The 27,747-nt window shown below is 35.0% G+C and overlaps 1 protein-coding gene across 1 annotated transcript in view; it reads right to left on the bottom strand.

The window, feature by feature from the left end:
• LOC118020046 (ciliary-associated calcium-binding coiled-coil protein 1-like) overlaps window positions 1-27,398 on the bottom strand; it is a 130,898-nt gene extending 103,500 nt beyond the window's left edge. Inside the window, exons 1-3 of the mRNA XM_035019886.1 lie at window positions 27,246-27,398; window positions 13,845-13,948; window positions 8,796-8,965 (exon numbers count right to left, since the gene is read on the bottom strand). Coding sequence (XP_034875777.1) covers window positions 8,796-8,965; window positions 13,845-13,948; window positions 27,246-27,320 — 349 coding nt within the window. The 5' untranslated portion in view covers window positions 27,321-27,398. The remainder of the gene's footprint in view (window positions 1-8,795; window positions 8,966-13,844; window positions 13,949-27,245) is intronic.
• Window positions 27,399-27,747: the final 349 nt, after the last annotated feature.

The following is a 27,747-nucleotide window of genomic DNA, read 5'->3' as shown; positions in this document are numbered from 1 at the left end:
CTTCTTGAGGGTGAATTATCTACATAAATTATTAGGAATTCTGTATGGGAGATTTGTATTTTACCCAGTTGATTATTTATACAAATCATTAATTTGTATCAGTAAGGATTTGTGGATGTTAATTTTATACTTTGGACTATAATTCAATATACTATGTTATTTTGTTCAAATTGTTCCAACTTTAGACATTGGAAGCTTTTTAGTTAGCTTTTCTATTCCATTGACATACCACCATCATTTTGATTTTTTGAGCACTTACTCTTAGCCACCACAATATGCCCCAGGCTCATCTATGTTCCCTGCTCCAGGTCTACAATCAGCCATTTCTCTAAGGAGCCCTGGTTCTTTTTATTGGAGAACTAAATTATAAACCAAGACCTGGTTCCTGGGCATGCTCATTAATACTGTCACTGCTTCTAGGCCCTCTCTGTGGACAGAGCTAAGAAGTATATGTGTGTAAACTTGACATACAACTATACATCTGTATCTATCTTAAATTAAACATGAGTTCATGCTAATGTCTCCAGGTGATATTTCTAATTTTTTGCTTTTACAAACATTACTGCAACTGATGACTTTACATACGTGTGTGTAAGTGGATATACAGGATAAATTCCCAAACGTGGAAGTGCTGGGTCAAAGGGGACAGTACATTTGTAAATTTGATAGATAGCTGCTAACCTAAACTTCACAGGGGGGTTTTAAATATATACTTCCATTAGAAATATCAGATAGTACCTATTTTCTTATAGCTTTGACAGCTCAAAATGCTACCAAAATTTTACAGTTTTGTCAATTTGATATATGACAAATGACATTTCTGTGTAGTTTTAATTAGCATTTTCCTTATTATCTTTAATGCTAAACTTTTCATTTGTTTAAGAATCACTTGTATTGGGGCACCTGGGTGGCTCAGTCAGTTAAGCTTCTGACTCTTAGTTTCAGGACTCTCAGTTTCAGATTGAGCCCTGTGTCAGGCTCTGCACTCAGTGGGGAGTCTGCTTCAGATTCATTCTCCCTCTCCTTGTGCCCCTCTCCTCTCATGAGTGTTCTCTCTCTCTCTCAAATAAATAAATGAAATCTTAAAAAAGAAAAAAAGAATCTCTTGTATTTATTTAGTCATATCCTTGGCTTACTCTTCTGTTGCATTGTTGGTCTTTTTCTTCTTGCTTCTGCATGCTCTTTTTATATTATAGAACTTAATAGTGTGCTGGTGTCTGAGATGCAATAATTTCCCACGTAACTTCTTTTGATTTTTCTTTTGGTGTTTTTTCTTTGTAGACTTTGGACTTTTATATACCACTTTAATAATCTTTGTCTTTATGGCTTTGGAATTTTGAGGCATAGTTATAAAGATCTTCCCCGTCCAAGGTTGTAAGAAATTAATCCATGTTTTCCTACAACATTTTTATAGTTCCAATTATTTTACATTTAAGTAAAAAAGTCATCAACTTGGAATGTATTCTGGTTTATGGACAGAAAGAGGGTTGGATCCAATTTTATTTTTTCTAGAGGGACACAGTATTATTTATTGAACAGTACGTATTTTCATCATAGATTTGAGATGTCATTTTATCAAATACTGAATTCCAATGGTTGGATCTATTTCTAAACTCTCCATTCTGTTCTTTTGGTCTGTTTAGTCATTAACCACTGTGTTCAAATATTTGAGATTTTAAACACTACTACTAGTGCTAATAACAAGATATGCTATAGCTTATTACACTTTTAAAAGACAATTTGTATTTGCTTATTTTCCATATTTTTGTTAGAATCACCTTGCCAGTAAGTCATCTCTAGGAAAAAATATCAAAAATAACAACAACAACAAAAAACTGTTGGTATTTTTACTGCAATACTAATATTATACATTAACTTAGAGAGATTTAGCATCTTTATGATGTGGAGTGTTTCCAAGAATGTTGGTTTTTCTCCAAATTTAGAAAACTTCCCTGTGACCTTTAAAAGTGCTCTGAAGTTTTTTTCATATAGGACTTGTACATTCCTTTTTTAAAGTTTATTCTTGTTTTTTTTTGTTGTTGTTGTTGTTAGAGCATATATATTTTTTATTTCATTAAATCCCTTTGTTTTGGGGCACCTGGGTGGCTCAGTCGTTGGGCATCTGCCTTCAGCTCAGGTCATGATCCCAGGGTCCTGGGATGGAGCCCCGCATCGGGCTCACTGCTCTGCGGGAAGCCTGCTTCTCCCTCTCCCACTCCTCCTGCTTGTGTTCCCTCTCTCGCTGTCTCTGTCAAATAAATAAATAAAACCTTAAAAAAAAAAATCCCTTTGTTTTTCTACATAAATATATGTTTTTAAAATTATTATTAGATTTCCTCAATTTTTACTTAATATTTTTTTTCTGTTTAAGGATCCCATCTAGGATACCACATTATATTTAGTAATCCTGTCTCCTAAGTTCCCCTAGAGTGATCATTTCTCAATCTTTTCTTGTTTTTGATAACTTTGTCAGTTTGGGAGGCACCAGTCAGATAGTTTGTACAATGTTCCTCGATTTGGGTTTGTCTAATATTTTCCTCATGGTTGACACGAGTTATGGGTTTTGATAGCTTTGCTTATTTTCAATAGGATTGTTTTCTTATTGTTATAGAGACAAGTCTTTTGTCAAATATGTGATTTACAGATATTTTTTTCCCTGTCTGTAGTTTGTCTCTTCATTCTTTTAACAGTGACTTTTCATAAAACAAAAGTTTTACGATTTTATGAAGGCTAATTTATCATTTTTTCCCTATATGCAGCATGTTTTGGGGGTCATGTCTAAGAACTTCTTGTAAAACTCCAGGTCATGAAGATTTTCTCCCAGTTTTCTTCTAAAAAAATTTATAGTTTTACATTCTAACTTTATATCTATGATCCAATTAGAGCTAATTGTATCAAATAATAATTGAAATATTGAATACAAATAATAATAATAAATATAAATATTATAATATAAATAAAATAATATTTTCTTCATGGTTGACACAAGTTATGGGTTTTGATAGCTTTGCTTATTTTCAACAGGATTGTTTTCTTATTGTTTTGAGACAATAAGAACCCAAATAAAAGGTTTAGCCTGAGCTATATATTTTTTCAATATAGATAGAAGTTGTTCCAACATTTGTTGAAAAGACTACACTGTTCTGTTGAATTGCTTTTGCATATTTATCAAAAAAATCAGATGACCATTTTTGCATCAGTATATTTCTGAATTCTGTCTTCTGTTCCATTGATTTATATTTTATTTTAATTTTTAAAAGATTTTATTTATTTATTCATAAGAGACAGAGAGAGAGAGGCAGAGGGAGAAGCAGGTTCCCCGCTGAGCAGGGAGACCAATGTGGAACTTGATCCCAGGACCCTGGAACCATGACCTGAGCCGAAGGCAGATGCTTAACCATCTGAGCCACCCAGGCACCTCCATTGATCTGTATTTTATCCCTTCACTAATTCAACATTGACTTTATAACTTTATAGTAAGTTGATGTGTGTATGATTTTTGCAGCTTTATTCTTATTTTTTGAAGTGGTTTTAGTTATTCTATTTCCTTAGCCACTCCATATAAATTTAAAAATCAGCTTGGGTATGTCTAGAAAAAAAATCCTGCTAGGATTTAGATTGATATTGTATTAAATCTACAGGTCAATTTGGGAAGAACTGACATCTTTACCATGTGGAAATTTCTAATCCAACAACAGTATATTTTTCATTTATTTAGGTTTTCTTTCATTTCTTTGGTCATCATTTTGTAGTTTTTAGCATACAGATCTTGTACATTTTTGTTAGATTTATACTTAAGTATTTCTTTTATTTTTTGAGCTATTGTAAAGAATGCTATTTATTAAAATTTTGGAATACAATGTATATTGCTAGCACATTGAAATACAATTGTCTTTTGTGTTTTGACCCTATTCTTGCAATCTTGCGTAACTTACTAGTTCTAGGATTTTTAAAATTCTGTTTAATTTTTATATAGACAATCCTTTCATCTGAGAACAGAGACTGTTTTACTTCCTCCTTCCCCTTTATATATTTTTTTACTCGACTGCACTTACTCCTAAGACTTTCTTTCAGTCCTGTGTTGAATAGGAGTAGAAGTGGTGAGAGTAGACATTCTTGCCTTGACCCTGATCTTATGGGGAAATCATCTGGTCTTTCACCACTCAGTATAACAGTAGGTTTAGGTTTTTTCGTAGATGTCTTTTATGATATTGAGGAATATCACTTCTTTTCTTAGTTTTCTGACTCTTTTCTAAAATAATGAATGGATGTCATATTTAGTCAAATGCTTTCTCTGAATCTATTTATATGATCATGTGGCTTTTCTTCTTTAGATTATTTTTATTGATGAGATTTTCAAATACTGAACCAGCATTGAATTTCTGGGATAAGCCCTAACTGGTCATGTGTACTATTTTTTTATATGTTGCTTGATTCATTTTGATAGTGTTTTGTTGAAAAATTTTTTGTTTATGTTCATGAGGGATATTGGTCTGTAGTTTCTCTCCCTCCTCCTCCTCCTTTTGCTGTTGTTGCTGTTCTTCTCTAGACCTGGAGATTTTTTCCTAGAAGTTAAATAATTCAATCACTTAAATAGTTATAAGACTATCATGTTACCTATTTCATCTTGCACAACTTTTGCTGGTTTGTGATTTCGGGGGATTTGGTTCATTTCCTTTTTGTTTTCTAATTTATGTATATAAGTAGTTTTTTTCCTAATATTCTGTTAATGTCTGCAGAGTCTGTAGTGATATCCCCCCTTTTTTTATACCTGATAATGATAATCTGTGCCTTGTATCTTTTTTTTTCCTTAGTCAAGTTTTGCTTCATGTTTATCAATTGTATTGATGTTTTCAAATATCCAGATTTTGGTTTCATTGATTTTGTATATTGTTTTTTTTTTCCCAGTTTCATTGATTTCTGTTCTTTGTCTGTCTTTTCTGCTTGATTTCTGCTTATTTTTTAAAACTGGCTTCCTAAGATTTAAGTTTAGATTATTAATTTTAGATTTTTTCTATGTATTTAATGATAGAAACTTCCCTGTTATCATTGACTCAGCTGTACCATATAAATTTTCACATGTTTATTTTCAATTAAAAATCTTTTCTACCGGTGCCTGGGTGGCTCAGTTGGTTAAGCATCTGCCTTTGGCTCAGGTCGTGGTCCCAGGGTCCTGGGATCAAGCCCCGCATCAGGCTCCCTGCTCTGTGGGAAGCCTGCTTCTCCCTCTCCCTCTGCCCCTGCTTGTGTTCCCTCTCTCGCTCTCTCTGTCAAATAAATAAAATCTTAAAAAAAAAAAAAACTTTTCTAATATCTGTTGAGATATATGACCCACATACTATTTAGAATTGTGTTATTTCATATGTGTTTGAAGATTTTCCTGACATATTTCTGTTATTAATTTCTTGTTCAATACCTTTATGATCAGAGAATGTATTTGTATGATTTCAATTATTTTAAATTTAAGGTTGTTGTATGACCCAGAATACAGTCCACCTTGATGAATATTCCATGTGCACTTGAAAACAATGCCTATTCTGTTTTGGGGTGGACTGTTCTGTAAATGTCAATTAGACCCAGTTGGTTGATGGTGTTTTTCTTTTGGTTTAGTCTCTTTGTAGTCCAGTCAGCCTCCTGAATTTATATATTTATGCGTTTTGCCAAATTTGTGAAGTTTTCAGCCATTATTTCTTCAAATGTTTGTTTAGTACTATACTCTTTCTCCTGTCTTTCTGAGACTCTAACAATATGTATATTAGAACTTTGGTTGTCCCACAAGTCCCTGAGGTTTTTTTTTTTTTTTTTTTTAAGATTTTATTTATTTGTTTGACAGAGAGAGACACAGCGAGAGAGGGAACACAAGCAGGGGGAGTGGGAGAGGGAGAAGCAGGCTTCCCGCGGAGCAGGGAGCCCGATGGGGGGCTCGATCCCAGGATCCTGGGATCATGACGTGAGCTGAAGGCAGACGCTTAATGACTGAGCCACCCAGTCGCCCCGTCCCTGAGGTTTTGTTAATTTGTTTGCCAATCTTTTTTTCTCTGTATTGTTCAAGATTGGATAACTGCTATCACTCTATGTTCAAGTTCACTGATTTTTTCCTTTGTCTCCTCTCCATTTTGCTATTATTCCTATCTAAGGAGATTTTAATTTTGGTTATTGTATAATTTTATTCTAAAATTTCTATTTGTTTCTTCTTTACACCTTCCATTTTTTTTCATGATTCTTTTTATTTTAACATTTATTTCAAGGATGTTCACAATTGTTCATTTAAGCACTTTTATAATACCTGTTTCAAAGTCTTTAACGTATAATCTCAATATCCATTTCATCTCATTATTGGCATCTATTTATTATTATTTTCCACTCAAGTTGAGATTTACATGGTTCCTTGCTTGCCAAGTAACTTTGGCAATGTTGTTGAAATATATTTGTTCATTTGTTCATTATGGGAAAAAAACAACCAAAGTCTGTCTGATCAGTTAATATCATAACAAATTTGTTTCATTATCAAGTTTAATTATTTTTTCTTGTATCAGTTATTTATCTTTTTGTTTTTTAAAGATTTTATTTATTTGAGAGAGAGAGTGAAAGAGAGAGAGAGCATGAGCAGAGGGGAGGGAGAGAGACAAGCAGACTCCCCACTGAGCAGGGAGCCCGACGCAGGGCTCAATCCCAGGAGACTGGGATCATGACCTGAGCTGAGGGCAGATGTTTAACCTACTGAGCCACCCAGGCGCCCCCAGTTATTTATCTTTAACATGGCACTACATACTTACATATAAGCAAAGATAAGATTCTCCCACTTGCAGAGAAGGAAAATAATGCTTTTTTCTCCTCACATACAAGAACTACCAATTCTTCCCTTGTAAGGATGACTAGGAGTAGGAAGGGTGTATAAGGCATGAGTGGCTTCTCTATTAGTTTTGCTAGTTCGCTTAAAATTTCTCCTGCTAGAAACTGATACACAGAACAGAATAGGCTTTTTGTGGCCACAAATAGGCACCCACATATTTGACAATTCTGTTGTCAATTCTTTAGGGAGAGCAAGGTCTTCTACCTGCTCATTAAAAAAAAGAAGAAGAAAAGAAAGTAAACACAAGCAAACAACCAAAAAGCAAAGAAAAGTTTAAAAAAAGTAAGGAAAGGAAAAAAAGGAAAGAAGGAAGGAAGGGAGGGAGGGAGAGAGAGAGGGAGGAAGAAGCAAGCTCTCAAGTGACATAAGCATGTCTTTTTTTAATTTTTAAAAATAACTTTATTTTTATCAACATATAATGTATTATTTATTTCAGGAGTACAGGTCTATGATTCATCAGTCTTACACAATTCACAGCGCTCACAATAGCACATACCGTCCCCAATGTCCATCACACAGCCACCCCATCCCTCCCACCCCCCACCACTCCAGCAACCCTCGGTTTGTTTCCTGAGATTAAGAGTCTCTTATGGTTTGTCTCCCTCTCTGTTTTTGTCTTGTTTCATTTTTTTCCTCTCTTCCCCTATGATCCTTTGCCTTGTTTCTTAAATTCCACATATCAGTGAGATCATATGATAATTGTCTTTCTCTGATTGACTTATTTCACTTAGCATAATACCCTCTAGTTCCGTCCACGTCGTTGCAAATGCAAGATTTCATTTCTTTTGACGGCTGCATAATATCCCATTCTGTGTGTGTGTATATATATGTATATATATATACATATATATACACCACATCTTCTTTATCCACGTCTTTCAATTGAGACACAAATACCCTTGTGTGTTTATAGTGCTCATGGCGTTTTTTTTTATGGAGCTTTATTTTTTATTATTATTATTTTTTAAAATATTTTGGGGGTTGGAATTTTATTTTTTTTATTATGTTCAGTTAGCCAGCATATAGTACATCATAAGTTTTTGATGTAGTATTCAATGATTCATTAGTTGTGTATAACACCCAGTGTTCACCACAGCACGTGCCTTCCTTAATCCCCATCACCCAGTTACCCAATCCCCTCAACCCCTTCCCTTCTGGCCTTCTGATTATATACTTTGAAATTCAAGTTCTAGTTCTGTATGTTCCCAGCTTGCAACCTTGTTCTCTGGACTCCTTTCTCAGCTCTGAGACCATGGTTATAATACCTCCCATGCAGGAGCTGCTCTGAGGTTCAATAATGCATGTTAAAGATTAGAACAAAACAGTGCCTAGCACACAGAGCTGGCAATATATCAGTGATAGACTTCTTTCTTCCAAGAAGCAATTGTATTTATTCTGAAACAAAATTTATCACAATGAAAAGTGCTCTAAGGAAGAATTTCCAAATTTCCTATAGTAACTCATTTCAATGTTATATATAAGAAAAAAAAGTCACAAAATCTAAGTGTATGTGAGCAATGTCTATTTAATGGGGCTTAGATATCGACTAAAGTACCTCCTCTCATTAGTCATTTCTGAGTTATCCCAATAATACTTTTAGGTAAGATGAAATGAAAACAGTTCAAACAATGAAAAAATACCTAAATAAATGTGAACTACGTGATATTTTGGGGATGGATGGCATTGATAAGATTTTTTAAATGAAGCTAACATATCTTTGGCAAGTTAATTAAGAGAACTTTAGCCTGTTAAATACTGTTTGAAATTTTACAACTTAATGAAAGTGTGGACTATATATTTTTGCTCTATCCAGAAAAAAATCCCATAATTTTCACTGAAGGAATTGCAATAAAATTAGGAACTTTTGCTTAAGAACATTAATTTAAACAGTGGACTAAATTTTCTTTTCTTAAAAAAAAAAAAAGAAAAAGAATGTACTTACTTCTAAGATTATGAAGTAACATATCTAGTAAAGTCATAAATTTTGAATATTGAATAACAGAAAATTCCATTCCTCTAGCCCACAAAAATCCAGATACATAATAATCCAGTAAAATGGCTTCCTTTAAACAGGTGTGAAGGTTTTTGAAATTCAAAAAATTTTTCAGTTTTCTGTAATAAAAAGAAAAATCCAGACATTAAAATCAGATTAGTGAACAGTTCCTTTTCTAAGTTTTGAAAATGCAGATATTTTTCTTGAATGAAAATTCTATAATTCCCTAAATCTAAAAATATCAAAATCCTAAGTCCAAAATGACATTTCAAAAGGAAAGAGAAAGGGAGAAGTCCTATCAAAATCCTAAGTCCAAAATGACATTCAAAAGGAAACAGAAAGAGGGAAGAGGAGGAAGAGATGAAGAGAGCAATCATGAGCATTCTTGTTGGTCTTCTTCCTCCGCTTCCTCTATTCTTGTAATTCTCTTCCTCATCTTCCTCCTCTTCTTCCTTCTTCTGTCTTCGAAGTACAGTTACTCTACTAGCATTTTTTTTCTCTGAAATTTAGTATCTTTTTTCCATTTATAATCAAGTTTGTTTCTGATGATGTTCTGGAATTATATTGTTAAATATTTGTTGTTTTCTTTTTTGAAGAATTCAAATTATGTCTGTTTTACTCATTTTGTCTATAGCTATAATTTTCTATTAACCTTCAAAATTTTTTTCAAATCATTTCCTTTTAGTTTTATATACTTTTCTCAATACGGTCTTCTAGGTCCCTTAGTGTTTTTAGCAGTGTTAATTCTCCCTTGGGTTGCTTACAGAGCTCACCTCTGTAAGATCTTTTCTATTCTTTGCTTTTTTACATGCTTTATCACCTTTATTTCTTGTTATCTCTTCCTTGAGTTTTTATATCTCTGTTTTATGCTCTTGTTGTGGTTGCTTCGTAAGTTTTTTTTTTAATTCATGATAAATGTTTGACAGTATATTTTTCTGCTCATGGCTATATTCATTTGGTTGTATTTTCTTTCCTGTATTTTTCCCCCATTCTTCAATTACTTTTTTTTCTTAAAATGGCTTTGTATGCATATTCCTTGTTTTGTACTCAGACTTGGCCATGTGACAAACTATTTTCTGTACAGAGTAAGTTTGTGTCATTTATTCTAGTTTTTTACTCTTTTTTTCATTAGTGGGGGGAAGAAAAATAAAAGTAGGATAGGTTCTCATAACCATCACATAAACAATCTATTTCTTGTAAATATGGGAATTATCTGGCCCTGCTGTTGCAAACAAGAGTTCTTGAAATGGCACTTCAGGGTTTTCTTCTCACCCAGGAGAATAATTTATATTTTTTAACTCACTCTAAGATCTTTCTTGTATCTTTCTTGTTCTTTCCCCACTTCTGCTTGATCTATAATGCTTCTGGCAGTCATCCTCTATTTTGTGGTTTGGGCATACAGGATTCACCTTGTTTGGACAAAGAAGTTATTGGTATTTCCTTGTTGCTTATATGTGGTTTCTGAGGAACTGTGTGTGGGTGTGTGACAACTTTATACTGCCATTTTCAAAAAAGGAAATCCTTATTATTCATAATATTGAAATAGACTCTATAATCAGAATAATAAATACAGCAGGATTAAACAAGTTTGGGAAAAAATAAAGCTGATGTTGTATTTAACTCTCTAACATCCATCTCATCTACAGGGGTGTCAAGGTAGACCTCAACCCCAAAAGTGAGTTCTGATTCCTTTAAACCAATTATGATAATCTCTCCCTCTTCCCATAAAGCCATATAATGGCATTCAGTATATGGTATTCTCTATAGTAACTACTGGTCTATGGTGGGCACTCTCCTAAATTGTTCTAATTCCTAACTAAGGGTGAGGCTTACTTTCTTCTGTGGAACCAAAATACAAAAGAGTAAATATGTAGGTTTGATTGTTACTGGCAGCCATCTTATAAGAAAAATCAATTCTAAAATTATAATCATTTCTTGATGATACTATTGAGGCCTTGAGTCAATCAACTCTGGAGTCAATCTATCTCTGAACATTCTGTTCCCAACAGTTAGTCTTCCTTCTAACTGTACTTTTCATCTGCCATCTCCATGCTGTTCTTTTACAAAATTAAATATTTGACTTAAATAGTTGCATGTGCTCTTTGCTTTTTTATTTTCATTATTTTCAGTGTCTGATTATATGTAAATGAAGCCGACTATTTGTCTAAGAGTATTTTAGTGAAACTTCTTTGACATCCTCTATCTTTGCTCTCCCCCATCCCCCCTCCACCACTTCCCTCACTACCATTTGAATCTTAACCTTCAACTTGAATTGCAGGGCTGGATAGTCATCATTTCTATTCTTTGTTCAGATATTTCACCCCAAAGGAGGTTATGTAGGGAGGCACTTGGAACAAGATGCTGTTGCAATTTGAATGCAAAGTTTCCATGCATTTTACTGGCAAATCTTTAAGTTTCTCCTCTGAGATAAGGGAAGATGGGACATGGGAGAGGAGAGATGGCATTAGAGACTACAGGGAAAGAGAAAGATGCTTAACAGGGATTTAGGAAGTTGTGCTATAGTGATAGGTGATGTAACTCTCTACTTTGTCTCACCAAGAATTCCAGTAAAGGTATTACATTATTCTTACATGCTCTTGAAATTGGAGTGCATCTTATTTTTTAAATATGATGACACTCAGGAATAAGCCTTAAGGCAAGAGCTGAACAGCTCATGGAGGCCCAGTTATGGAAGGTTATTAAAAGATCCTTCAGGGTTATTTCTGTGTTTAAATAGTTATTTTCAATTTAGTCCTTAACCTTTTTTCAAAAAGGATTTGGGTGTATCTGTAAAAAATCAGGGTTTCATTAAAAGCATGAATGATTGATAATAGGAGATATGAGAAATGTACTCAGACATTTAACTTTACTTGAAGTGTACTCTAGAAATATGTTTTAATGATACTATATTGTTTCATTTGGTTGGCTGCTTTCATGAAACGCAATTTTTAATTTTAAAACGTAGGGAAATGTGATTTCCTATAATGTATTTAAATAGGTTTATAGCTTTGTAGACTATAAATATATATATAACTTTGCATGATTTGCATGATTTTGGCATACTTCTGTCACTTGGTGACAGGATACCTAAATTATATTTCTGTCATTTTCAAAAGTATATAATCCCCATTTATAATAATGCTATTTTAAATGGGAAGTGAATGATTGACTGCAAATATTTCAGGATTACTGTTACAAAAATCATATAAAGAACTTCAAGAAAATTACTTTGCAAAGAAATGGCTCCTGACATAACACTGTCATTTATCCATAATTGATATCTTAAAATCTGAGATTACTTCAGGTGAATTCTATTAATGAGACAATCTAAAAGGTCAACCTACGTTGAACCTGGTTGTTTCTATACAGTTAACTTCTGTATCACCCTCTGTATTATTTCCTTTATCCTAGACATCACCTCTTAAAGATTAAAAATACTTTTAGAATTTGAATATTTGACAACAACGAGAGCCAATAAGTGGTAAAAAAAGATTGTCACACAAGGTATGGTACACAGTACAACTTAAGATGTTGTAAGAAATAAACAAGTATAAAAAATTTGTTTGCAATACCTTTTATTTAATATTAATTGCATTTAATATAACATCTTTGATATTTAATACAAATAAATTGTAAACTATATTAAATATCTTTCATTTGCATCATACTATTTTGCCTAGTATGAAATACCTATTTTTTGCACTTTAATGATCAACAACATTTGGGATTATCTGGAAATGGAAAATATTTTACTTAAAGCATAAATAATCAGTGATACTAATACAATGAAAGCATTTTACTAATCAATTCTGATACTAAAAACCGGAATTTCCAATGGGCATTCATTTCTATAAAAATGCTAAAATTACTATGATATACTTGCTTAAAAATCTGTGAAATTTTTAATTGACTAATACTTATAAAGATATAGATGGTAAGCAGTATGGCCAAATCACAGATCACCAGGATTTCTAGCAAGATTTGCAGGCCCTGAAGGTGAAGAGCATCCTGGGAAAAGGCCTGTCAGTGTCATTTGCCTGCTCTTAATGTCTTCCCTTCTCAGATTTCTCTTCCAGCCAGTACATCTGTCATATTTCCTTCTCAGTAGTAAATCACCTCTATTCCACAATATTTGAAAGGTTTGCAAATGATAGCCACTGACAGAGTCATTTTCTATTTGTCCATTATGGTTCACAATACCCTCCTAACATCCGGATGACTGGCCTGCAGAAGAGACATTACAGTCCAGAACATCACATCATGTGTAGAGTGGGCTCTCTACACATTATAGTCAATCAGCCTTCATATTATTAGAGCAAGATAACTTTTAAGATGACTGATTACTCAAAACATATGTTAGGAACTTGTGTTTTAGATATATCTGACTACTAAATAAATGATTTGCTGTAGAAATCAATGGCTTTAAGAATGAGATGTACATATATTAGAATTGTTCCCATAAATTCAGTTACATTCACATTTTTAGGCAAAATACATGAAATCAGAGTATTTAGTATAGCTTCATATCCAATAAAAATCACAGGTGGATGGCTAATACTCAGGGTTTCCAAAATATTAAAATGTATTAATTCTTAATATTACAGAAAATACAACTTATTCTTGTCATGATGAGACAGAAGACCTAAAGGTTATTGTGCATAATTGAGTTTTATGAATGAAAGAGAAAAGAAGTAGAAGACAGCATATGTTAAAGACTGCTTTTAACAATAAATCCTTATTCTCTGTTAACATTTGCATGTTGGTCTGAAATGCATTTCTCCCATAAAGAAGACAGCTAAGCAGTGCAAAAAGTCAGTTGTTTGAGAATTTTGGTGTTCCAGACTCTGGATATTATATATATTTGGATATATATATTTGCATAATATAATAACAATTCTTTTGAAAAAAAAGTTTAAATTATGTAATAGCACATCATGATCATTTATAGATGCAGCACTAGAACTGTTCTATATTTGGTTGTAATACTGAAGTGCTTACTGTTGAACTCCATCTACGTCCTCTGCTAGCATTTCAGTGATTTGAGCAACTGAAAGAAAATCTGGAGACAGAATCTTTTCATGCTCCTGGAATTCAGCATCTCTCTACCAAAACAGAAACAAAAACAAAAACAATAACTGGAATGAGTTATTTCAATCATGTTTTACATATTAATCCAATGATATCAAAATTTGTTTACTGTGTTCTAGTTGCTATCAGAAATAAAATTTAAACACAACAGTCTTCTAGATAATTTTTCTCTTCAGTTTTCAAGTAATGGTACCTCTCAAAAGTTGAATGTCTAGTTAAACTGTCTTTTATGCATATTTAAAACAGGGTGATGGCTTTCAATTAACAAACTCATTTTTGGGATTTTATTTTTTTCATCATGTTAGTGTACTCTTTAATCTCCATCCCTCCCAACTCCCCTCCAGTAATCATCAGTTTATTCTCTGTAGTTAAGCGTCTGTTCCTTAGTTTGTCTCTTTTTTAGCCTTTGTTCATTTCGTTTCTTAAATTACACATACAAGTGAAATCATATGGTATTCGTCTTTCTCTACTGATTTATTTCACTTAGCATTACATTCTCTTGCTCTATCCATGTTGTTGTGAATGACAAGATTTTATTCTTTTTATGGATGAATAATATTTATAGTTTATTATATGTATTATTATATATCCCACATATTCTTATTATATGTAATATATATATAACTTATTTTATATATATTTATATATATATAAAATCCTACATCTTCTTTATCCATTCATCTCTCAATGGACATTTGGGCTGCTTCCATAGTTGGGCTGTTGTAAATAATGCTGCAATAAACATAGGGGTGAATGTATCCCTTTGAATTCATGTTTTTGTATTTTTTAAGTAAATACCCAGTTGTGCCATTACTGGATCATAGGGTAATTCTGTTTTTAATTTTTTGAGGAACCTCCATACTGTTTTCCACAGTGGCTGCACCAGTTTGCATTCCCACAGACAGTGCATGAGGTTTCCTTTTTCTCTACATCCTCACCAGCACTTATTGTTTCCTATGTTTTGATTTTACCCATTCTGACAGGTGTGAGGTGATAGCTCATTGTAGTTTTGATTTGCATTTCCCTAATGATGAGTGATGTTGAGCATCCTTTCATGTGTCTGTTGGCCATGTGGATGTCTTCTTTGGAGAAATGTCTGTTCATGTCATCTGCCGGTTTTTTAATTGGATTATTTGTTTTTCAGGTATTGAGTTGTATCAGTTTTTTATATATTTTGGAAACTCTTTATCGGATATGTCATTTGCAAACATCTCATTCAGTAGGTTGCCTTTTAGTGTTGTTGATTGTTTCCTTCATTGTGCAGAAACTTTTTATTTTGATGTAGTCCCAATAGTTTATTTTTGCTTTTATTTCCCTGCCTCAGGAGACATATCTAGAAAAATGTTGCTATGGCTGATGTCAGAGAGATGACTGTGTTCTCTTCAAGGATTTTTATAGTCTCATATTTAGATATTTAATTCATTTTGCATTTATTTCTGTGTGTTGTGAAAGAAAGTGGTCCAGTTTTTTTCTTTTGTATGTGGCTGTCCAGTTTTTCCAACACCATCTGTTGAAGAGACTGTCTTTTTCCCACTGTACATTCATTCCTCCTTTGTTGAAGATTAATTGACGATATAATTGTGGGTTTATTTCTGCGTTTTCTGTTCTATTCCATTGATCTATGTGTCTATGGTACACCATACTATACTGTTTTATTACTACTGCTTTGTAATACAATTTGAAATATGGAATTGTGATACCTCCAGTTTTGTTTTTCTTTTTCCAGATTGCTTTGGCTATGCAAGATCTTTTGTGGTTCCATACGAATCTCAGGATTGTTTGTTCTAATTCTGTGAAAAATACTGTTGGTACTTTGATAGGGATTGCATTAAATGTACAGATTGCTTTGGGTAGTAGTATAGACATTTTAACAATACTTGCTCTTCCAATCCATGAGCATGGAATATCTTTCCATTTCTCTGTGTCATCTTTCATCAGTGTTTTATAGTTTTCAGATTACAGGTCTTTTGCCTCTTTTGTAAAGTTTATTCCTAAATATTTTATTGTTTTTGGTACAATTGTATATGGGATTGTTTTATTTCACTTTGCACTACCTCATTATTAGTGTATAGGAATGCAACAGATTTCTGTACACTGATTTTGTATCTTGCAACTTTACCGAATTCATTTATCAGTTCTTGTAGTTTTTTGGTGGTCTTTCGGGTTTTCTATATATAGTATCATGTCATCTGCAAACAGTGAGTTTTACTTCTTCCTTACTAATTTAGATGCCTTTTATTTCTTTATGTTGTCTAACTGCTGTGACTAGGACTTCCAGTACCATGTTGAATAAAAGTGGTAAGTGGACATCCTTGTCTTGTTCCTGCCCTTAGGGGAAAAGCTCTCAGTTTTTCACCATTGAGTATGATGTTGGCTGTGGGTTTTTCATATAAGGCCTTTATTATGTTAAGGAATCCTCCCTCTAGACCTACTTTGTTGAAGGTTTTTATAATGAACTGATGCTGTACTTTGTCAAATGCTTTTTCTACGTCTATTTAAGTGATCATATGTTTTTTAATCCTTTCTCTTGTTGATGTCATGGATCACATTGATTGTTTTCTGAATACTGAACTATCCTTGTATCATGGGAAGAAATCCCACTTGATTGTGGTGTGGGATTTTTTTAATGTATGGTTGGATTCAGTTTGCTAATATTTTGTTAAGGATTTTTGCATCTTTATTCATGAGAGATACTGGTCTGTAGTTCTCTTTTTTTGTGGTGTCTTTACCTGGTTTTGGTATCAAGGTGATACTGTCCTCATAGAATGAATTGGAAGTTTTCCTTCCTCTTGTATTTTTTTGGTACAGTTTGAGAAGAGTAAGTATTAACTTTCCTTTAAATGTTTGGTAGAATTTGCCTGTGAAGCCATCTGGTCCTGGACTTTTGTTTTTTGGGAGTTTTTTGGTTACTGAGTAAATTTCATTGCTAGTAACTGGTTTGTTCAAATTTTCTTTTTTTTTTTTCCTGCTTTAGTTTTGGTAGGTTACATGTCTCTAGGAAATCCAAAAAGGAGACATCCACCCAGCAGTAAAGACTCTGCCACATGTCTTACTGAGATCCACCTGGCTGTGTCCAGTCTGCCATGTGTCTAAGTGAGACACCCATTCAGCAGTGACCAGCCTGCTGCCTGTCTCACTGAGACATCCACTATGTCTCATTCAAGGAAGCAACGTCTACCCAGCAGTGACCAGCCTGCCACATGTTTCACCCCTAGAAGCAGAAAACCCAGTGCAACTGGGTGTATAGCAGGACCACTTATTTATTCTAAGAGTTTTACTTCTCAACAGGATTGGCCACCAATCCTCAATGTAATACCAGCATCCCATAATTACCATGAGGAGACATCCACCCAGCAATGAAAAAGAAAGACTTAGAAGTCTGCACTCTATTCTAGGGAAAACATGTGGTGGATCAAATGAGCTGCTTATGGGGAGAACTTCCCAGAGAGTCACCAACGGGCTGATCTTCCCCAGAAGTATCTTGGTTTCTCCTGGTGACAGTCTAAAACCACTGTGGGGGCTTGGAGCACTGTATGATCAGTCTTACGTGTGTGTTCCCAGCAAGCCGCAAATAAATTATCATGGGGAAGATTTCCTCTATGGGGACTACTACCTGAGGAATAACCTCTGACACTTCCCTGGGTTCTTAGTCACCTAAAAACACTTTCCGATGGGAAGGAACAAGTGTCCCTTTTCTTTGGAGCTGAGTGATTCAGTCTCTTATACCAGCTCACAGCCTTAAGAAAAACTCCAAGAACTGAACCAGAGAGTCTTACAATTAAAGTGAGAGTAAAGTTTCAGAGCCAGCTAAAGCAATTCAGAGCATAGGGAATGAACAGGGAGCGAGAATAGGGAATGAGAACAGGTCCCATATCAGTTTTCCTTTTCCCCAGAGAATAGACCAGTTACACAGAGGAGCACATAGACAGAAATTACATCAGCATCAAACCAACTATGTTTCACAGAGGAGGAACTTACCAATCCCCAAAGGTCAAATTGTGCTGTGCAGACTTAATTTTGGGGTACAATTGTTCCTCTGAGGGTCATTTCATAATCACCAAGATGATGCAGCAACCCAGGTCCAAGGACCCAGAGTGGGTCCCACAGGACCAGCCAAGTGGGTCCTTGCTTCATGCAGGATGGAAATCAAATGCAAGCTAAGAGGAAGTAAGAGCAGAGTTTACTGGAAGACATAGAGCAGATACAGCTGTAGCATCTGAAGACTTGGAAAGGAAAAGGAGCATGAGTCTCATCTTTGCTTGGGTATCTGGAGTTTTTATGGAGGACAGTGGTCTGGTTGTATGTGTCCTCTTAGGCATCCAGGAACTGATCGAACAAGAATGAGTCAATTTAAAAACTTTTAAAAATACCTACATATTCCTCATTGAGCTTGGGGCTCAAGAGGAGGCAAAGACAAGTGAAAAAACTTGCTAGCCTCAATAACTTAACATCTAGTGGAAGGAACAAACCAAGGGTGACTTTAAAACAAGAAAATAAAATAAGTGAGTCATAATAAAGGGACAAAAATAGAGACAGAACAAAGAAAACCTATAGAGAGGAGGTTCAGAAATGGACTTGGGTGAGTCTGGACAAGAATGATGGAATGAATCAGCAACAGGACACTTGGGGACTGGTTCTGTAAATATCAAGTAATTCACACAATAGTGCTTTGGGTGCAAGTCAGGGACTAGTTGGACCTAAGTGGGAAGTGGGCATTGGGAACATGTTGTGGGAGATCTCAAATATAATAACTGAATAAATATTTACTGAGTGATTACAAAATGCAAGATACTGCACAAGAGATCACAAATATTTTAGAATCTTGGCTGCTCAAAGAATGACAGGCTGAAGAGTTTGTTCTTAATAATACAGGCAGTAAGGAACCTACGAAGTTTTTTAGCAGTGAAATGACAAGATAAAACTGTCCTTTAAGGAAGCACAATTTGTAGGAGGGTGAAAGAAAGAAAGGACAACAGAGGAAAGTTCAATGAAAATGTCTTTGAAACTGGTCAGGAATGAGGCATGGGACTGCACTGGGTTCCTAGCAGTGTGCATGAAAAGAAAGGGGTGAATGCAACATATTGTATCTGGGGGACTAAAAGTGGGAAGAATAAATAGTATGATATCTGAAATAGATGACTGAAAAAAGAGAAAGGTGGTGATTCTCAGAGCTTCCCATAGCTGAGTCCTTTTGTTCAGAGTACAGTCTGTAAAAACCATATGTGGCACTCTTGTTACACCAATAAAAATAGAAGCATTGGAAGATGATGCTCATTTTAAGAAGGCAACATGACAAGTTTGATTTCAGTGGTTGAGTTTAAGGTGGAATATGCGTATCGAGGAAGAAATGTTTAGAAGGTAATTAGAAATGCTAGACTCAGAAAGGTCCAGTTTAAAAATGTTGGTTTAGGAGTCACTCCAAGTGTGAGAAATGGATGAAACTGCCCGGAGCCAGAGCATGGGGAAAACAGCTGTGAATGGGGGATGGAAGAGGAGACTGAAAAGCAGAGGTAAAAAGCAGCAGCTCCATAAAAATCAAGAACTGTGAGATTTGGGGGGAGAGAGGGGGCAAATGTTTTCAATTCAACAAATAGTTATTTATCCTTCCATGTGAATGGGTTCCAGTGAATAAGGAGCAACAAAATGCTTTGCTATAGCTAACAAGATCACATCCCACATTTTCCATATTTCTTTCCAGGAGTAGAAAAATCCCAAAGCTAACAATTATTGGTAATGGTAAACAACTTAATGTTTGTATTTAATATTAGGTTATTATATTTTTATTTTTAAAAATCTAATTTAGACATAAAATGTGCTACTTTATTAGCTTTTTGTAACCTAGGGTTAGCAAAGTAACCTAAACTAGGTCATTCAATTAGTTTATAAACTCAGTAAGAAAAAAATATTTTAGTACCTAATAGAATACCTTGCACCTAGTAGGCACTCAGATACTTGTAAATTGAGTTGTATGAACTCAGTTTTTAGATAGGAAGGTATTTTAGTCCATAACACAGGACTATATATTTGTTAAATGTTTGTTGGTTATGTTTTTTATTATTAGCAGCAAAGTAAATTTATTCCTGTACTGTCAACTTCATTAGACTGTAAATTCCTCAGGGACAGTCATTCAATCTTTTACTTCTTTTTAGAATTCTGCAGATCCTAGTTATGTCAACATAGGTTGTTAATCGACTGTCTGAATTCATCTGTATCATCTGATGACATTATTAGGTGATGGAGATGATAAATAGTAGGACTTGGATTTGGAGGACTCGAGGGTTTGACTACTGATTAATTTTGTGACTTATAGCAAGTCATTTGAACCTAAGTTGAATTCATGTTAAAAAATCATTTTTAAATGTTTTAATACACAAAATTGCTGTCATTATTAACAAAAATATGCATGAAAAGTACATTGTACAGACATTCAGATCAATTTTATTTGATGTGAAAATTTTCTGGATAGGAGAAAGAACTGTATGAAAGGGAATATAATAAACTTTTGCACAATAATAATTCTAGCTAAGATGCCTAATATTAGTGCATTTTTTACTAAACCTTGATAGTTTAAGATAATCATCTTGTAGGAAGGTTTGCCTCTGGTTTTTATTTTGTTTTCTTTTGTCTTAAATTGGAATTCCTAAACCTATTTTAAACTAGTGCTCTTTCTTGTTTGTTTATATACCGCCTTGCACTTGAAAGGATATAAGGTGGTAAAAAGTCTTTAATCTTTCAACACATATATTCTGACGTATAAAAATTAAAGATACAATACAAAATTCATGAATAGGCTAATAAAGATGTGATATGTAATTTGGTTTTCTCTGTAAAATTCCATCTCTGACTAGAAAAATATGTAAGCTAAACTTCACTGTAACTCATTTTACTCCACCACCTGGTGGATTTTAGCAATTATTCCAGAAGCAATAAAACTGTAAGCCTAATATTATTTGCCAGATAATCTTTTCTCTGAATTTTTTCTCTTATTCACCTAAACTTTCCACATTGTATATGTCTTCCTTCTAGAATTTCAGCTTTTGGGGTATCTTTCTATCCATCACTGGTAGTATCTCAAAAGATTCTTAATAAATGTTCATTAAAAGAAAGATAACACAGTTCATCAAAGATGACTAAAAGGGTTTTCACAGTCATACAAAACATAGACTCATCTACAATTTCCACACTTAGAAAGGCTCTTTTCAAGCATGAAAATAAATGAACTAAGGAGCAGCACTGTGTTGAGCCATGTCAGAGCCTGAGGCAAAAGGAAAAATCAGGACTACTGATTCTGTCTTTATTTAAAATTTTGATCCATTATGAGCTTTTTGTATTAACTTTCTTTTTTTTAAATTTTATTATGTTAATCACCATACATTACATCATTAGTTTTTTTTTTTAAAGATTTTATTTATTTATTTGAGAGAGAGAAAATGAGAGACAGAGAGCATGAGAGGGAGGAGGGTCAGAGGGAGAAGCAGACTCCCCACCGAGCAGGGAGCCCGATGCGGGACTCGATCCTGGGACTCCAGGATCATGACCTGAGCCGAAGGCAGTCGCTTAACCAACTGAGCCACCCAGGCGCCCCATCATTAGTTTTTGATGTACTGTTCCATGATTAATTGTTTGCATATAATACCCAGTGCTCCATTCAATGCGTGCCCCCTTTAATACCCATCACCAGGGTATTAACTTTCAATTTAAAAAAAATGCTTTCAACTTAAGTTTATCTTGACTACTGAATTTCTGGCATCCTTAAATTTTATGCCCAAAGAGACCGCCTTACTTGCCTCACTACAGTCCAGGACATGCTAAAGAGTCAATTTAAGAAAAAGAAAAATATTTTTTTAAAAATTACAGATTAAAGAAGGATAAGTGAAAACAAGAACTAGTTCTTTAAAGTAATGAATAAAATAGGCAAAAATATTTGGCAAACGCTATTAAAAGAAAAAATAAATATATGCCACATTCTATAGAGACACATTTGAAAATTACAAGACAATGTATAAGTCATCAAATTCGAACAGGGGTAAGAAAGAGAATGGAACTGACCAAACATAAACTAAACTGGAAGTCTACTTTTTAAAAAGTCACCATGCCCAGATATTGTACACTTGAAGTTCTACCTAACAATGGAGAACATATAAATTCTGTTAGTCTAATAATTACAGACTGTAGACAATTCATTTTTAAGAAGCTGGCAGAATCAACACACAAAAACCTAAACTAACACAAAATGGAAATTATAAACCAAAATCATTCATGAATTCAGATGTAAAAATTTTAGTTAAAATATTATCTTAGAAAGTTGAATCCAACAGCATACTAAAAGAAAAATAAACTATCATTATGACCAAATAAGGTTAATTTCAGAAATGCAAGGATGGATCATCATTAAACAACACACTTTTATGTCAAAGTAAATGATAAAAAATGATATAATAATGAAATAATAAGCAGGCATTCACTAGAATTCAGCAGCAAAACTCTTAATAAAACATGAATAGAAAAAAAAATAAACACAAGAAAGATTATTTGCCAAAACATCAGATTGAATGGTGAGAAACTGAAGTCATTCTCATGAAACCAGAAACTAAAAAGGGATTCTGGCTGGTAACATTATTGTAATTCAACACTCTATAGAGATTCTAACTAGTATAATAAGAAAACTAAATATGTGGCTTAAATATTAAAAATGAAGAAATAAAGGAATCTTTATTTGAAGGTTACATGGTTGCATACCTAAGACACCTGACATTGTACTAACATGGTTTCAGTTAATAAGAACTTTGATAAGATAGTTACATAACACAAATATATAAAGGCCGATTGCTTTTCTCTATATTAGAAACTAATTAGAAATGGAAATGGCAGAAACTTGATTAAACTATACTTGGTTATAAATATAATAAGAAAGGTATAGGACCTACAGAAATTATAAGCTTTATCAAAAGTTTAATAAAAAAACTTAATAAAGGAGATTTATTGGAAACCTTCAAATTGAAAAAAATTAAATCCATCCCACATTATAAATCTCAATTTTAAATCTCAACTGTATCATTCTGGAACTTTATAAAATAGTTTTTAAAAATTCTTATGGAAGAATACATATATTTTCAAAAAGAAAAATAGTGAGAGGAACCTTTCAAAATTAGATATTAAAGCTAAACATAAAATAGTATGGCACTGACACAAGAATGGGCAAACTGGTCAGTGGAAAAGAAAAGGATATTTGAAAATATATCTGTAATAATATATATAAACTTTTGGAAATTTAAAAATACATATACATGTATACATACATATAAATTTATACATATACATGTATACATATATATATAAATGTTTGGAGTCTCTATTCTGTTCCACTATTCTGCCTATCCTTGTGTTCATTCACATGTATATACACATAATGTGACAGTGGCAGTCAGTCCATTCTCAATGGGAAGAGAGAGGATGGTTTATTTAGTAAATGAAACTGGCAGACTGATGGTTCGTGTCTAGAAGAAAATAAAATTAGATCCTCATTTCCAATATATCAAACATATCTATCAGAAATTAATTTTAGCCATGTTAAGACCTAACTTTAGTAAAATAACACTTTATTTTTGCAAGTCTTTTTTTTAACTTTTTTTTATTATGTTATGTTAATTACCATACATTACATCATTAGGTTTTTTTTTAAAGGTTTTTTTTTTTTTTTTTAAGATTTTATTTATTTGAGAGAGAGAATGAGAGAGAGAGAGAGAGCACATGAGAGGGGGGAGGGTCAGAGGGAGAAGCAGACTCCCTGCTGAGCAGGGAGCCCAATGTGGGACTCGATCCCGGGACTCCAGGATCATGACCTGAGCTGAAGGCAGTCGCTCAACCAACTGAGCCACCCAGGCGCCCCAACATCATTCGTTTTTGATGTAGTGTTCCATGATTCATTATTTGCGTATAACACCCAGTGCTCCATGCAGAAAAAATAACACTTTAAATATTAGAAAAAGAGTAGAGATTACTTGCATAATCTGAAAGGGAGGCTGAAGAGAAGCAGGACTTTTAAAATAAAATAGAAACCCAAAAACCACTAGTAAAAAGAAAGACAAGCTCAAATATCTGTCAAATTTTCCACACTCACAGCCACTACTCCAGAGGTTCTAAATGTTTTATAAATACTACTACTGTATATTAACATTTTGAGCAATGTTAGTACTGTCTTAACAATATTTTATGTAATACTTTTGGCATCCTCCCCATGGTCCTGCTCAGGTTTTCCTACAGTATGTGCCTAAAATGGGTTCAATAAATATCTCTTGAGTGATATAGAAACAGAAGGACCCTGATCATCTTGCTGCTCAAGTTGAACCCTAAGTGTTTCTCTCCAACCTGTTGATGATGGGGTGGGAGCTGTTTTCAAGGTTTGTTAGGGAGACCACCTAATGTAGAGAGAATCATCTGTGGCCATGTTGAAGATCTCCAAGACAAGACACCATCTTTCCATTCAAGATTATGCAAGTGTCCTCTTATCCTGATACAGTCTCGAAGGCACTGAGTAAATGTCATCTATTAGGGAATGTGGTAACATTTCGAGACATTAGTCAGAAGAAGCAACCGGGCAATAATCATTTACATTTTCTTTTAGGTCTCTGATGTAAGTTGAAGTATAGTCCTTTCATATATGCTACTTAAATGATATTTCCCAAATAATATTTTTTAAGACACTAAGAAAGTCAGTTTATGAACCAACTACTGATAAAAGACTGATGATTAAATTCTAAGTATTCATTTATAAATTCATTTATAATTTAATTTGTAAACATTTATAAATTCCTTTCATTTACAGATCTATACATAGTAAATATTTTCAGATCTTTGTCATTTTTGTTTAGTCTTATGCATTTATACAGATACCTCCCAAACATTTGGTCTTACTTTTTAGAGGGAGGCATTAACTCCCATGTTACTAAAGAATCCGGAATGTTAAATTCAGAAAGCTTGCAAAAAGAGTTTATGCAATGCTACAGAAAAAAATATCTTCCTGGACCTGCATCTCATGTGTGTTTGTTCACAGTTTCTCAATAACTTTTGGTCTACGACAACTATCTTTCCTGGCATACATCAGACCACCTGTGATTTTAATTAGTTATCATATTTTACTGAGTGCCTACTATGTGATTGGGATAATTGGTTGTTTTCGTTCTAAGTACTGGTAACAAATAAGTCGGGAAACCTCAGACTACTGGAAGCTTATGCTTTATTTCCGATTGACTTGGCAAGAAAAAAAAATATTTCACTACTGCTTGGCCAGGATGACTAGATGGTCTACTGGCTAAGTCAATTTGGATACAAAATTTATTAGAAATGACACCATAAGGGACTAGGTCTTGGGGGATCAACTCTGGAAATACTCTGATCTGAGAAGAACCTTCCAATATCTAACTGAAAATCAGTAGCCTTGGGAGCATAGATTTTGAGAGAGGGGTCTTTGCCATTTTTTCCATCTAACCCCTAAAACACATCGTGGGCACAAATGGGAGGCCAAGAGGCCTTATCACTCCAATGAATGAAGGCCCTATGGATCCACTGGCTTCTCTGTGACCCACAGGAACTCTGCTTTCATTAGAAGGGAAAATGGTGTTTCTAACATGCAGTGTATCAACCTGTTCATCTCAGTACAGGCTCAGTGAGTACAGCTCAGTGAGTCCAAATTCCATCTGGATTTCTTCAGTTTGTTACTAACCAGAAGATTGAGCATTTTCTGAATTGCTCGTCACAGGGAATACCTGCTCCTCCAAAAAGTTAACAAATGTACCCACTGACAGTGCTAAGATGGCAGATAATCACTGAAGGTCTATAACTAACTCAATTCATCTGACCCATCCAAAAAACAAGTGATTTTCTTTTCCCCTGGGGCATGGCACTTCTTCGCATCTTCAAAAGAAAATTATGGGTATTTCTTTTTCTTTTCTTCCCTTTTTTATTTTTTAAAGTGCAGATTCGTTAAACCCAAATTATCAGAGTCTTCTTAGAGGGGACATATCTATATCTACATGGATAAGTAAGTATATGCAAGTATCACTGACAATTGAGCATTTTCTTAAGTTTTTGTATATATTTAAATAACATGACTTAATTGGGAAATTATCTCTGCCACTTTTGAAATTGTATTACTTACATTAGAGATCACAAGGGATTAACTAGTTTAGTAACCAGTTTATCACATTAAATGTATTTTTAATGTATGCTAATTTCGAAAGGCTCATAGGACAGTCAGCCTGCTTTAGCTGTCTGCAGTATTGGGAAGAATCTGGATTGGGAACGACTTGTACATATCTCCGGCAAGGCACTAGATTATTGGCTGTGTGTTTCTACATTTAGGAAATAGCAGTTAATATTTAGCTTCTGCACAAAAAATGTTATTTAGACTAATGAGGGAGTTGAGCATTGCAATGTTAATCATAACGTTATTATTCACCTTCAGTCTTAAAAAAAACTCAAGACAAAACTTCCTAGAACAACAGGATGGACTCTGTGTGAAGCTTTAAACATTTTCTTTTAGCTATATCTGGAATAGCAGATATGTTCTTAATTAAAATCTCAGGATACTAAACTTATGAATAATTAAAGTTACCTAAAACCCGTTTATTACTGAGAGCTGGTGTTGGGAGGGGCCCAAAGATAAATCCTTTTTTCTTTCTTTCTCTTTCTTTTCCATATACAGGAAACCACTGGGGCCCAAGGAAGTTAAAAATAACTTTCCTAAAGAGACAAGTTGACCATGAGCAACTAAGCCATAACCAGAAGGTGGACTTTCCAGGGCCCCTCCTTTGTCCTATCGCGTATCTCTGTATTTAGAGAAGTGGTAAAATAATCAGGGAGACACCAAGCCCTGGCCTTCAAATATTAATCAGTCTACTAACAATGAAGAGTTATTATTCCACGACACCTCTGAGCAATAGGAACTATGATCACTGCAAAAGAATTAGTAGCACTTTCCAAGATCCCCTTTCAAGGGCAGAGAATCCGGGAGAAGCACAGGGTTGTGAGGTCGCCGGGACCTGGAACCGACCAAGGGAGGAATTTCTACAGTTTCTATTCCAGGGAACCTCGAGAGGCGCGCCTGGGCAGGGGCGCGGCCGGCGGCAGGGCTCGGGGAACGCGGGGAGCTGCCCCAGCGACCCCCGCCCGCCTCCCGGGCCCTGGCGCCGCTCCGGCCGGTTTCGGGCCGGGCCGCCAGTGCACGCCGCGCTCCCAACCCGGGAGCGGGACGCCTCCCCGGGAACGGGGCGTGCGCTCGAGGGTCGCGGGTGCCGGGAAGGGGCGGCGTACCTCCCAATCGGGTGTGGTTCCCGCCGGGGTCGTCGCCGCGGGTGTCGTTCCCCCGTGAGTGGTCCCCACGGACATCCTCAGGATCTCGCCCCGGGGCCGCGGCCCTTCGTCGCCTAGGCAACAAGGGCGGGGCCGGGGGCGCGAGTCTGGGGAACGGATCCCTCCGCGAAGAGGCTTCCGGGTCGGAACTTGGGCCCCTCCGGGAGAGGGCGGGGGCGGGGGCGGGGCGGGGGCGGGGCCGGGGCCGGGGCCGGGGCCGGGGCCGCAGCGGGGTCGGAGCAGGGGCAGCCGCAGGGCTGCTCTGCGGAGATCTCTCGCAGCAGGGCTTTGAATCCCCGGGTAGAGAAAGACTCCTTCCTTTCAGTAAGAGTGAGAGCAAGAAGGAAAAAAAAGGCAATTTAAGTAACAGCAATTTAAATGAATTAGTATGTGGGCAAGTGTCTAATGCTAACATCGCAAGTCCTCAATAAATACTAACATGAGATCTATTATTGGAACTTGA

This window comes from Mirounga leonina, unplaced genomic scaffold (assembly GCF_011800145.1).
Source record: "Mirounga leonina isolate KUSES-001 unplaced genomic scaffold, KU_Mleo_1.0 Mir_109, whole genome shotgun sequence".
NCBI lineage: Eukaryota > Metazoa > Chordata > Mammalia > Carnivora > Phocidae > Mirounga > Mirounga leonina.
The sequence above is the reverse complement of the archived record's forward strand: the minus strand, read 5'-3'. Positions and strand labels throughout refer to the sequence as shown.